We start from the raw sequence: 14389 nt of genomic DNA, 5'->3' as shown, positions 1-14389 counted from the left end.
TCTACATTCTGTTTTAATTTAAATCCTTTTTTACTCTCTTCTTTAGCTCAAAAAATACAAACTCCCAGACTCTGGAGGGAAAAAAAAAAAAAAAAAAACCTCCCAGACTCTGCCCTTCACTTTTTCCTCATGTGAACTAGTTGTATCATTTGAAAACTGTCTTGGCTTATTATACCCTTCTTACCCCCTACATACACCCTGCACATGCTTCTGATAACATTTCTGAGATACTCTCTAACTTTGATTTGGGCTGGTTACTTAACTTGACTGTTCTTCCTCTTCTTAATTTATAAATAAGAACCATAATGTCTGTGATAGGGTAGAGTTAGTTGCTGTAACAGTTATCTCACACATTTTTAGAGGCTTAAGATGCAAAAACTATTTCTTACTTATCACAGTTCAGTGTGGGTATTTCCTTATGAGGGGCTTTCTTTAACTGCTAGGCTCTAGTTCCTTAGACTGAATCTTCCATTTTTCTTCAGGGCTAAAGTTTTATGATTCTGAGTAAATTCTGTTAAACTTTAGCCCGGAAGAAAAATGGAAGATTGAGTCTAAGGAACTCAAGCATACCAGGTAAAGAGTGTGGCTTCTGTAGTCAAATAACTCCAGAAGTCTGAATTCACTTCTATGTTTTGCTAGCTATGTGTGATAGGAGAAGCTAAACAACACCTCGGAGTATCAATGTCCTTATCTGTAAAGCACGTTTCAAATTTTCCTTCCTACCACTGCCAAACCATACAAATGAGGAGAAGGAATGCTATCACATTATCTAAATGTTTCTTACTCTAGACATGGAATGGAGCTCTGGTAGCATAGTGCCTAAAGCACTTGACTGCTGACCAGAAGGCTGGTGGTTCAAACCCACCAGCCACTCCTCGGAAGGAAGGTTGGGCAATCTACTTCTGTAGTGATACTGCCTCGGAAACCCAAGGAGGGGTCGCTATGAGTCAGGTCTGACTCGACGGCACATACAACAACAACAAGACGTGGAATAGTTTTTATCTAGGACTGTCTGCTTTATAAGCTTGTTGTGATTTAATACCTAAGAACTGGTGTTTATTAGGATATTCAATAACTGGTCTCAGTGAACATGAGAAATTATATCATACAATATTTCGACAAATCTGTACCATCTTAGAGGCTATCTTCTTAAATCTTTTGCTCGCTCCCTAATATCACTCCTCTGATCTGCACACTGTAATTTCATTCATTTTTAGTGCAAAAAGGTGTTTGCATATTGTAGTTGTGTGCTTTTGAGTCAATTCTGACTCAAGGTGACCCTATGGGACAAAACAGAACTGCCCCACAGAGTTTCTTAGGCAGTAATGTTCATGGGAGCTGACTGCCAGGTCTTTTCTCACACAGAGTGGCTGATAGGTGTGTACATTGACCTTTAGGTTAGCAGCCAAGCACTTAATCATTGTGCCACTTTTGCATGGGGCAGGGGAGATGAGATACTATACATATGCCTTTGTGTCTGACTGTGTGTAATTTTGGGATGCCCTTAAACTCCTGCTCCTACTCACAGTGACTGTAGCACAAAGAGGTGTGTATATCCAAGCATATTTGGCTTAGTCATTCCTTTGTTCCCATTGGTTGAGCTTACCACTTACTTTTGCAAACAGTGATGCTATCTTAAGGAACTTACGTGCCTCTGTTCTCAGTGACTTTTGTTTTTTCTATTATTCCTCATTTCAAAGTTTATGCCCCATCTAATGTGCTTTTCAAACTTTCAGCTTCTGTTTTTCTACATCACTTCCCCTTATCAAAATCCATAGACCATTAATTATTCCTACTGATATCAAGCTCCTACTGAAGAGCAATGGAAATCTTGCAATTGTCCGTGTTTAATTTACAAAAAATATCATCTGAATTCAGAATTAAATCTTTCTAACAATGAGACAGAGAGTAGTTTTACTTTAATATTAATTTTAATAGATAATTCATACAAACGGTACACAATTCAAAAGTAGCAGGTAGATATGCAGGAAAATATCTCCTTTTCACTCCATTACTCAGTCATTCAGTTCCCTCCCCGTAGAAGAAAACAAATGTTACCAGTTCCCTTATAAGATACACCCCGACACACACACATGTATATTTTTCCCTTTTTAAAAATAAATAATATTCTAAACACATTATTTTATACTTTTTTTCACAGCTTTTCTTAGTGTTCATTCTTCAGTCAGTGCTTACAATTTGTTCGTGCTTTTAAACAGCTGCATGGTATTCCACTGAATGAGTGTATCATAATTTATCTAAGTAGTCCCCAACTGAATATAATTTAGGCATATTAGACCTTTGGCTATAACACAATGGAACAACGAGTAATTTTACACTTACATAAATAATTATTCGATATACAAATATACCTACTCAATTCCTGGGAATGGTTTTTCTGGGTCAAAGATATTTGCATTTGTAATTTTGATAGACATTGCCACTTTGTTCTCGGTAGTGGATATAAATTTTTAATCCTATCAGCAGTGGGAGTAAGAGACGTTTATGTGAGAATATTTCTGTACTCTAGTCCATGCAGGGTTCTATCAACTTTTGGATCTTTGCTAAGTTGACAGGTAAGGAAAAAAAAAAATGCTATTTCTACTACAAGTGAGGTTGAGCGTATGCTTAGGTGATTTATAGGTGCTTTCTGGTCTATTCATTTACTTTATACTTACGGGGGAATTTTTGGTATTTTTTTCATCAATTTGTAAGTGACTGTTATATATATGTTAGGAAAATTAGCTTTCTTTCTCTGATGTACGTTGCAGGTTCCTGCCCTCCTAGCTTTGGGTTGTCTGCTTAATGTTAGGGGCTTTTTGTTTGTTCACTTGTTTATTTGTCCTACCTTTGTTTGCCGTGCAGAACCTTGTTTTGTTTCATATTGACATAGTTGTACTTTAAGTACATAGTTATTTAGTTTTAATGTTGTTGTTGTTTGTTGTTATTTGCCGTCGAGTCAGCCCTGACTCATAGCGACCCCTCCTTGGGTTTTCGAGGCAGTGTCACTACGGAAGTAGGATTGCCCAACCTTCTTTCCGAGGAGTGGCTGGTGGGTTTGAACCACCAGCCTTCTGGTTAGCAATCAAGTGCCTTAGGCACTATGCTACCAGAGCAGTACTTCTTTATTCCAAGATTATAAAAGAATTCTCTCACGGTATCGTTTAATTACTTTGGGGTTTTATTTTTAACACTTAAATCTTTTTCCATCTGGAATTTGTTTTGTTGTTAGATACATGGTATGAATCCAATTTTGTTTGTTTTTCCAGAAGGCCACCCAATTGTCCTAATGCCTTTTATTGATAATCCCTTTTTCCCTATTAATTCAAAAAGGAACTTTCATATTATACTAAATCCTCCATACAATTTCTTTTCAATAGACTGATGTATTCTTTCTCTAAAATTGTTGTCTCTACTTCTACTATGATATTTCCTTTATTGAGAGCTAAACAGGGTAAAACTCATCATGCAAGAACACAGCTAGACAGAGACTCTTACTGTTTGATATTAGCTCTGTAGTGCCTATCTTCCCTTTATGTAAGTTATGGAATCCTTGTAATTTGGGAAATTGCATTGTCCATCCCTATGGTCTCAGAGAGCACCAGGCAAACATGGTTCCCTTTCATGTTAGAACATAGGTTCTCACCCCTGGCTTGACAGAATTACTTTAGGAGCTTTCAAAAAATTAAGATGTTTTGGCTCCAGGATCCTATTTTGATTAATGTGGGTGCAGCACAGACATCAGATGTTGTTTTTTTTTTTTTTTTTTTTAATTTCCCATGTTATTCTAATGTGCAGCATGGGTTCAAAGACAATGCCTTCCAATATAATCTATTTTATTAAATGGCTCCTTTGATGTAGTGATAAATTCTATTTTTATGTGTTTCCTATATATTTTATTCTTTCTAGCAATTCTCTCTTGCAGTAGCTTTTCATTATATTCTTTGGATGGGGTGTCTCATAAGACTATTCCCATAATTACCCAGTAGTGTATCTGAAACCTTTTACATTTAACAAATGTTTTCCAAGTACCTATCATAAATCAGGTGCTGCACTAAGTGAATGGTAGGAAATAGGGAACAAAACTATTGCTTTGAAAACAATATTTCAGTGTTTGAACAAAATTTTCATTAAGCTTGTGTTTTAAAAAAAAAAAAAAAACATTGCCTTCAAGTCAATTCCAATTCATAACAACCCCATTGGGTTTCTGAGGTGGTAAATCTTTATGGAAGTAGATTGCCCAGTCTTGCTTCCACAGAGTGGCTGGTGAGTTTGAATCACCAACCTTCTGGTTAGCAGTCAGATGCCTTAGGCACTGTGCTACCAGAGTTTATGTAACTATCACATTATAAGTCACCTCTCTTTGTCATATATCACATAGTGATATGTCATATATCACATGGTGATATGTCATATGTCATATAGTGTTGTAAACTGATCTTTTTTTCAGAAGAATTCAAGAAATCTATAAGAGATATAATAACTTTCTCCTTCAACTCTAGGCTGACTGTACCTTGATACTATAAGACAACTCATTCAAGATAATATCTCATCCAGGTTTGAAAATATTCTCAAATATGGCTTTTGATAGATACTCTTTTTAGTAACACCATAAATAGTTTTGAATGTGCTATTTCCCCATACATGTATGTAAGATTAAAATCATATATATATGACCAAAAATTAACACATGGAATTGCTTTCATTTAATAATATTATAATACTAAGACTCAAAATTGCATTCAAAGCAATAGTGCTACAAAGACAGTTGGGAAAAACTACCCAGTGAAAGTAATTTTTAGTGAAAATAGTGTTAGATATTGATTTTTCTGGTGGTGCAGTGCCTGAGGCATTTGACTGCTAACCAGAAGACTGTAGGTTCAAACCCACTAGACACTCTGTGGAAGGAAGATGAGACAATCTACTTCTGTGAAGATTTACCACCTTGGATGCCCAATGGGGGTCGCTATGAGTTGGAAATAACTCAATGGCAGTGAATTTGTTTTTTTTAAAAGCTCCTTTTTATCCTTAAATGAAATCATTTTAATGGGAAAAAACAAGTTTGTAATTATTATCTAAAGGTCTTTTATTACTATTTAAAAATCCATTTAGATCTGCTTTGTGTAAAATAATGTCAGAACCCAGCATCTCGGTATAATAAGCAATCAGTTTTTCCTCAGAAAATATTTTTCCATTAATGTTACATTTTTAAACCACATCAAAGATTATCATTTAAATTTTCCCTCACACTTTTACCTAGTTTTTCACTTTCTGCTTTGGACTATGGAAAATTGAATGCTCTAGAACTAGTATCATGAGAATATATCCTTGCCATGTTCTAGAGTTACATTGTGCCTGCTTTCGAAGAGTTGCTCCATATGTGTCTAATTTCTGCTGCTGCTACTACAATTTAAAAATTGAATATTCCTCAGTTTTTCCACCTTTTTGAAAAGGGGGGTATTACTTGATACCTAGAGCCCAAAGTCTTGTACTTAGGAAAATACTCCTCTCTAAGGACCAACCGCACCCCACAAGCACCCATTCATCCTACTTCTAAAATATTTAATTCTGGAAATGACATTAAATAAAATGGAGGTACTTTTCAAGGTTAGTGTGCTGCTTCAGGTGTAGTAAGAAAAAGGGATAATGGGTCAGATGGCACAATACACTGAAATAAAGGGTTCGTTTAAAACCCCCTCTTAAAAAAGAAAAGAAAAAAGACAAGAACTAGGGTACGCTACCTCACCTCTCTGGGAAAAGAGATGACAGCTGTCATATTTACTGTTAAGAGATTAGTAAGGAAAGTGTTCTCGACCCTTCTGGGTTACTCTCTCCACCACAGGTGACTGTGCCTGCTCTTGTTCATACAGGCATTTTATCCCACTGGAGGGACAAGGAAACTCTTAGGTCTTAATTTTTGTAAATCAGTCAAATCTCCTAGATTCTTAGTTGTATGCCTTTCTGATCCTAAAATTTCTATTTTTCTTAAACCTGTTAACTCCAAGACATCTGCTGTGAAGGATTTCACTATAGATGTGTCATCGTCTCCAAATATCATGTGTATTTTAATTCATGGATTCATTCATTCATTCATTTCTTGGATCCTCACACACAAAGCTTTTGTGGCATGATATACACATATCAGAGTGTCTTCACTTGCCACTTCTTTTGATGTAGCATCGCTATACATCCTGTAACAATGTTACATCGCATGCAGGAGAAAGCAGTAAACAACTGAGGAAAGGAAGGATCTGGCTGTCAGTGTAAATGTAAATAGCAGCTGTTCCATTCAAACTGTTTTTAAAACCACCACACGGTGAGAGCTTTGCATAAAATGGGCCAGATACTCAAGAAGCAGGTTTTAGCACAAAATTCAAGAGGCATGCTGCTATCCTCCTGTTCACTTCTCCCATTATTGCACAAACAGAAGAGGAAAAAAAAAAAATATATATATATATATATATATACACACATAGAATATATATAATAGTTTCTCTTGAAATGAAAATGTTATTTAAATATCTATTTCTGTATGAATAATACAATATGCAGATATACCAACATATATAACTCTACTTGCTGTACAGAGATGACACAACGGATTGTGTTTCTGTGTTAGTTGCAAGATAAATTTGAGTCCTAAAGTCTATTTTATATTTTAGATGAAGTTAGTCCTCTGATGAGATGCTGCAGCCACTATTTGATAGATCAAGCTGCAAGACTTTTTACTCCAAATCTGAAATTTCTCAAATATTCTTCCTTCTGTCATTTTTAGTAATAGAGACTATGCTAGATAGCTTTACAATGTAAAATCTTTGTGCCATTTCTCTTGTGAAATGTGCCCACATTTTATTTCCTAATTGGTTGTGGTGATAAACTGCTAGTAATAATTAATATGGCTTGTATATTATAGTGTTACCCAAAACTGACCCTCTAATAAGTGGCCCTCTGAGACTAATAACTATAAAGACACTTACAATTTGGTCATGCCATCTTTCTATTTAAATGGAACAACAAAAACCCACACACAATGTTCTCTACCACCCAAATATGAAAATCTCAATTAAAGACATTCCACTACTCATTTGAAACAAAGAACAAAATAAAAACCATGATCAGATAATTCAAAAAATATTGTCCACATTAATGTCTTTAGTTTGCTGCAATTTTTTTAAATATTAAATTAGACTCTTCTTCCAAAGTCTAGAATAGGATCATTGTACAGTTAACTTAGTGGTTATAGACTGAATGGATGAAAAAATGAATGAAAACATTAGTCTCTGCTGGTAACATAAATATTAAACATATTTTCATAAATGCCAAAGTCTCATCCTGATGCTTGGATAGTATCTGTATGCACTGAAACTTCAAATAAGGATATTAACTGTACATTAGTCACAGTGGACCTTTCTATTGTCAAATGTGGTTTTTTTTTTTTGTCAAATCAGTAAGGGCAAAGACCCCACCAGTTCCTACTTAGTTCTTAAGCATAAATCATGCAATTTAACCATAACTAAGGAGTTGTTAGCCTTATTTCTTCTTAATATAAGAATCGAAAAACACTAAAGATAAAATCTTTTTATCTTAAGAAGAAAAAAACTATAAAAACATTGAACCCTGGTTAATGATATACATACTGAAGTTTTTAGGGAGATATGTACTGAGATTTACAATTTACTCGGAAATGTATAAAAAAATATGCATTGATAGATGACTAGAAGTACTGAAACTTAGATATGTCATAAAATAACTTTATTAAAATATTAAGGGTGGATGTATGGGTGCTCACTGTAAAATTATTTCAACTCTGCTCTATGTTTGAAATTTTTCATAATAAAATTTTTTTATAAAACCTCAAGAATTGGTTTGTTCTTTTTTAGGATCTCTGGGTTTAAGAAAGGCAAGGTATTCAAGGATAGTTTAAGGGAAATTTTTTCATACAATTATATTTTCTCAGCTGTATGCTATCCTAAAATGTTTCCCTGGTTTTTGTTGTTGGTAATTTTCCTTGTGAAAATGAGTACTATCTATCCAATTCTGAAAGAATGATACCTCCTTTCTTGAAAAAGAGTAGAATCTTTATAAGGATACTTCCATTGGTACTAATTAGCCTATTCTGTATGCTTTATAAACTGATGAGCTTTTCCTCATCCTTAATATTTTGACTAATATTAACCATTTTTATTTTTTTGTGGTAGTAACTCACTGAATAATCTGTCGTTCTGTGAGTTTAAGGAGGAATGAATCTATCATTTTTTACACTGTTACTTTCGCCAATCACCAAACAAGTGTCATATGATTTAGTTATCAAGTCTTACTATTTCTTCATGGCAAAACTTGGTTAACCATGTTGCTGTTGGATCACCTCTTCACAATTGCCATCTTCTCCTTCTTTGAACGTCTGTAATATGTTTTGTCTCTAACACGCATTGATACTTGTAATGTACGATCTTTATATATATATATATATATATAATGTCAACAAACATGTATAGATTATAGATAGTGTTGATGTAGGCACAATGTGAATGATAAAGTGCTATTAAGGTATTATTTTTTTAATTGCTTCTATTATTGGTAAGACTGATCTTCCTAGAGAGAAGGGCAATCTTTGACATCCCGTTAGATTTCCTATTATTTCTACCTAGCACAGTACGTAGGAGCTCTGGTTGCGTAGTGCCTAAGGCACTTGACTGCTAACCAGAAGGCTGGCAGTTCAAACCCAACAGTCACTCCTCGGAAGGAAGGTTGGGCAATCCTGCTTCCGTAGTGATACTGCCTCGGAAACCCAAGGAGGGGTGGCTATGACTCGGCCAACTCTACAGCACATAACAACAACAACAACAGCACAGTACCTTGAACAGAATAAGTGTTCAGAATCTATGTATTGAAAGAATGATTTTTAAATTTTAAGGTTCAGATAAAATTTGACTTGAGTTTTTTAAATACTTACCTTTGTATTCCGGATGGATTCTCATCACCAGTCTTAGTTTGGGGTGGGGGGGAGTGAGGTTTACTCAGCTTTAAGACCACTGATTTTATGAAAGAACAAAAAAAGTTATTTGTCATTTTATTATTATTAAGAAGCATTGTACATGGTTCTATAACATACTGAAGCCTTCCATAACACTTGATGATGCTAATTCTATAATTACATAACTTACTGGTTTTAACAATAGAATTCGTATAATTCACTTTCTAATATGCTACAATCTTTTTGCATGTTATTTGGATGCTTTGCGAGATATTGTAATAAGTCTCATGGAAGAGTCATCTGAATATCTCAGATATACTGAGAGTAAGTTGTAGGTAAAACAACAACAAAATGGCTCACCCATGGGTCTTTGTCCCTAGGGCGTTGTATAACATTTCAGAAGTCTGTTTAGTCTAAGGGTCAGAGGGAAGTCAGAGCTACTAAATTCTGTCCATAATTACTCTTCTTGTTCCCCCAGCTAGGTAAGTAACTTCTCTGTTCTGTCTCATCTGGAAAAAAATAAAAAAATCCTTTCGTTTGGATTTGTTAGGATGAATAGGAAATGTGATCAATCCTGCCACAGCTAGAAACAGGGCTAGAGGAAAATGTAAGGTATTACTATTATTGAGGTTGGACATTCCTGAGAAATTGATTTATGTTGTCTGCCAACAGGGGAGGCTTTACACTTGGCACGGGATTTTGGCTACACTTGTGAAACAGAGTTTCCAGCCAAAGCAGTAGGAGAACATCTTGCCAGACAACATATGGAACAAAAAGAACAGACAGCAAGGAAAAAGATGATCCTGGCAACCAAGTAAGCAAAAAGGGGAAGCCTCATCCTCAGTTTTTCTATTTTCTTTGAACGAGGGAAATTGTATCTAAAGCAGTTCTCTAAAACATGGAGGTCTCACACAATTTCAGCAAAGAAAAGCTAGGATAACACCCCTACCCACACAAGATTTACAAACTGCCCTTGACTAGTGATGGGGCCATCATTGGCAATGTTGAAAGTTTTTAGAAGACCTCTTCAGAATATACAGAAATTCATAAAGAGAAAAACATGTTTAGGAGATGTGGGTTCCAGGCAAATATGGTATTGTATTTAGGTGCCATAGACATTGTCCTGTCCTGCCTGTCCTTATAGTCATTGCTGTGTTTGAACTCAATGTTGCAGCCATTATGTCAATCCATCCCATTGAGGGTCCACCTCTTTTTCACTGGCCCTCGACTTCACCAAGCATTATGTGATTCTCTGATAATCAGTTCCTCATAATGGCACATCCAAAGTAAGCCCTTGTTGCTATGTAGTGTACCTTAATAAATACAAATATTTGGGAGTGACAAAAGATGAAGACCCAAATGTGTAAGAGTTAGCAGGTGACCTCTGGAGCCAATGATCACCAACAGGGTCCATATCTTCTTTTCTCTATAATGAAGAAAAAATTCCTATACTGCACCCCCCATGGTAGTAGTGTCAAAAAGGAAAGTATAATGTATATGAACCAAAACCAAACCAAACTCACTGCCATCAAGTTGATCCTGGCTCATAGTAACCCTCACTGCATCTACAAGACTGTAAACCCTTGCAGAAGCAGACTGCCTCATCTTTCTTCTACAGAGTAGCTGGTGAGTTTGAACCGCCAACTTTTTGGTTAACAGCCAAGTGCCTTAACCACTATACCACCAGATCTCCTCAAATATATGAAAATATCCAAAAATAGTAAAAAGTACAATTAAAATAATGGGGGAAATAGTGTAGGCAAATGTATCAATACAACAGAGAAGGGGTAAAGCTTACGATGACTTCTAACTTCTCTCAAACCTAAAAATTCTTCCATAATTAATGGAAGGAATACCATTTATTGTGTAAAAATCTAGCAGAACTATACGTTCCACTGCAAACAACATTCAAGAATTTTAGAGAAGAATCCTTGCCATCTCCTCTTTCTTATAGTGAGGTAATGTTACATAAAAACCACTAATAATCTTATCTAATTTTCTAACTCTATACTGATTTTGAAACTGATAGTCACAGGTGGTTAAATTATCATTTATAAATAAAGACAGTTTTAAGAGAAACTATGCAGTAGATAATGTGACAAATATTTCTTCTTAGAAACTGGTAAAAAAAAATTATCTGATGATTTTACAACATGTTGGTTAAAACTTAAACTGACTCAAAATGATAAAAGCAAAATGGAAGAGTTCTTCCTCCAGAAGCTTGCAATGTTATATAGGCAGTTTTACAAATGTAATGGATTATATGGAACACCTACAGTCCTTGTCCAAGATATTTGAGTCCCTTAATTTGAGTTTGTACTACTGTGGTAGTCATTGTTTGGACCTAGGATTATATTTATGTATTATTCTCCTGAGGGTAATAGATGATTCTTTCATCTAAAGAGAGATAAAGAAAAGGTGATGGAAAAAAAAAAAAAGGAGAAGGAGAAGGAGAAGGCAAAGCAAGGAGATAAAAGGAAGAAGGATAGCAGAAAGAAAAGATGAAGACTGAGAGACAGAAAAAGAAAATTAAGATGCAGGTATAAAATTTGGACTACAATTCAGGGCTGAACTTTATGCTGGGGAAGTTCCTGAAAGCTTGCTAATGGAACGCCCTAAACCTGGACCTTTTGCACAGTCTATCTTCTGGGAACCTTTGTTTCTATTTTTCTCCATATTCTTCCTCTCTTCCAAATAGTTTCTTGACCCAGAGGGGTCTTTGACAATGGTAGTTCAGTTTCTCCAGAGGAACTAAAAATGCATGTAGCTAGTTAGCTTGAATTTGTAATATTACCTCAGGAGAAAGGTAAAGACTAGTTCCAACTTAAGAGAAAATACAATTTTACAAGTTGGGTAGTATCTGGGAGCTGTTTCCAAAGCATGTATCATTCTAGCTGGCAGGATCAAACAGATTTCCCAACATGCATACACCTGTGATGCCTCTAAATAACACAATGATCCAAAAATACACAGTATCCAAGGGAAAACACTTTCATACTTTTTACCTTGAAATTACCGCATTTTTCACATGTAACATATACACATATGACATACATAGCACATTAGGAAACTAATTTGCAAGAGGGTTGCCAAAAAGGTTATAACACACACATTATTTGTGTACTTGGTGATGGCTTCAGCATGCATGTCCTAATAGATAGAAGCCTTTTTTCTTTCCTCACCTCTTTAGAAGTAGTTTATAACATTTCCCACTACCACCCACAACTATCAACATTCAAGACAAGTTTCCATTTTCTTAGAGTCTCTGATTTAGACAATTTCTAAATTGAACACTCTATTGAAGTATTTGGGAGTCTGAGTGCACTCAGATTGATGTCGAGGTTTACTTTTAATAGTTAAATTCTGACAGAACTTGAGAGAAGTAAGAGAAGTAGTCCCATAGATATGGCACAGACATTTTGGAGTGGTCAGTTCTACCATAGAGTAGCATTTTCCCTTTAACTTGGATATAAGTAATGCATATTGTTTTGGGTGATATTTTGAATTTTAATTTCATTAAACATTGCAAAAACATGTTGCTTCCTTTGATACTTTTGTCCATACCTGGAAATTTGAAGGGCACTAAATTTCAAGCAAGAATTGAGTTCACTAGTTCCAATTACAGCTCTGGTAGCATAGTGGCTAAGACACTGCTAACCAGACGGCTGGTGGTTCAAACCCACCAGCCACTCCTCGGAAGGAAGGTTGGGCAATCTACTTCCGTAGTGATACTGCCTCGGAAACCCAAGGAGGGGTCGCTATGAGTCGGGGCCTACTTGACGGCACATAGCAACAACAACAGTTCCAATTACCTTATTTTACAGAAGAGTAAATTAGCCTGTTGAAAAATCTCTCCATAAAGATCTAGAAATTAGGATACAGTCTTTATAAACTTGTTTGCTTTTGTTTTTATTCTTTATATCCACTCCATTTTCTTATTAGGCAATGTGAAACACAAATTAAAGAATCAGAAACTGTGGAGTCAGCAACCATACATAATACAACTAGTAATCAATATCATTGGATAAATTAAGGGATGAGTAAGAATAGCATGCTTATGAGTGCAACATATCAACGAACTGAGCAAGTATCCTGAGCATTTTTCAATTTTCCCCCAATGGTAAAAGCATTGAACATTTTCATCAATTAAAATGCTCAAAGTTGAAACTGAGAATCCTGCATGAATATTTGTTACAATCTAGTCACCTCAGCTTTGTTCATAAGATTATGACAATTGTATCCAAAATATGTACAAAATCAAAAATTCTTTGAATGAGAGATCTAATTGTTGATCTGCACTGGCAGATTGGACAATATATTTCTTTTTCACCTCTATGAATAACAGAGTCCATTGTTTTTAATTATATCACTGAACATACAATTGTATGAAGGACCCACTGATTAGTGCCATTAATCTCCTATTCTACTTTGTTTTTCATGTTTCATTGATTGACCAAATATTTTGTTGTAATTAAGACAATTGTTTAAGAAGAATGATAAAAATTGAATTAGACAAGTTTTAAATTCTAAAAATGAACACAACAAAACATTTTTTACTTGATTTGTGGAAAACAAACAGATTTCTTCATTGCATTAAAAACTAAATATGCTTAGCATTTAGTCTGCACTAGGGTAACACAAAATAGTTAACAACTTTAAGTTGATTTTCACTAACTATTATAATACTATTAATCATGAGAAGAGGTACAGAACTTTAAATTCAGCCATGAGCTAAAACATTGTGCCATTAAGAACAATGACATAAGTGATAAAATTAGAATTTATGACTCATCAAGGATCCCTTGAGTTATATAATTCATAATATGACATTTTATTTGAGAAATAAAAGTGCTTCTTATTGTAGTTTCACAAATAAAATGTGAAATTATAAAACTATTCATAAAAATAATAATTTTCTGTCATAACAAAATGATGCTCATAATTGCCTAAGGGAAACCTACAGGGTTGTTATCTGTTTTTAAGTGTAGATCAGTGTATTAAGCAACATAATTAAATAGCAAAGGTTGGGGATTCTATTTCTTGTCCTGACACAACTTTCATGTTTGTGATTAACTTGCTTAATTTAACATCAGTTAAAATTTTCCATACATTCTTTTTTTTCTCACTTCTTCATCAACTTTAGGTTTTATTGTAACTTTCTGTATTGTATCTAAGGGGCTCTGGTGGTACAGTGTCTAAGGCACTTGACTGCTAAACCAGAGTTTGGCAGTTCAAATCCACCCGCTGCTCCGTGGAAGGAAGATGGGGCAATCTACTTCTGTAAAGATTTACGACCTCAGAAACTCAGTGGGGGCCACTATGAGTCAGAATCGACTCAATAGCAGTGAGTTTGGTTTGGTTTTTGGTATTGTATATACAAGAGGAAAGTTGATTTGTCACCTTACAAATTAGTTT

At 35.0% G+C, this 14389-nt stretch overlaps 1 protein-coding gene across 1 annotated transcript in view; it reads left to right on the top strand.

Moving 5' to 3' along the window:
- The window catches only part of TFAP2D (transcription factor AP-2 delta), a 72094-nt gene that overhangs the window by 27960 nt on the left and 29745 nt on the right, over nt 1-14389 (top strand). Inside the window, exon 6 of the mRNA XM_007936153.2 lies at nt 9647-9788. Within this exon, the coding sequence (XP_007934344.1) occupies nt 9647-9788 (142 nt within the window). The remainder of the gene's footprint in view (nt 1-9646; nt 9789-14389) is intronic.

This window comes from Orycteropus afer, unplaced genomic scaffold, assembly GCF_000298275.1.
Source record: "Orycteropus afer afer isolate SDZICR_OR568_19922 unplaced genomic scaffold, OryAfe1.0 scaffold00034, whole genome shotgun sequence".
Classification (NCBI taxonomy): domain Eukaryota; kingdom Metazoa; phylum Chordata; class Mammalia; order Tubulidentata; family Orycteropodidae; genus Orycteropus; species Orycteropus afer.
Note: the sequence above shows the minus strand (reverse complement) of the source record. Positions and strands in the feature narration are given on the sequence as shown.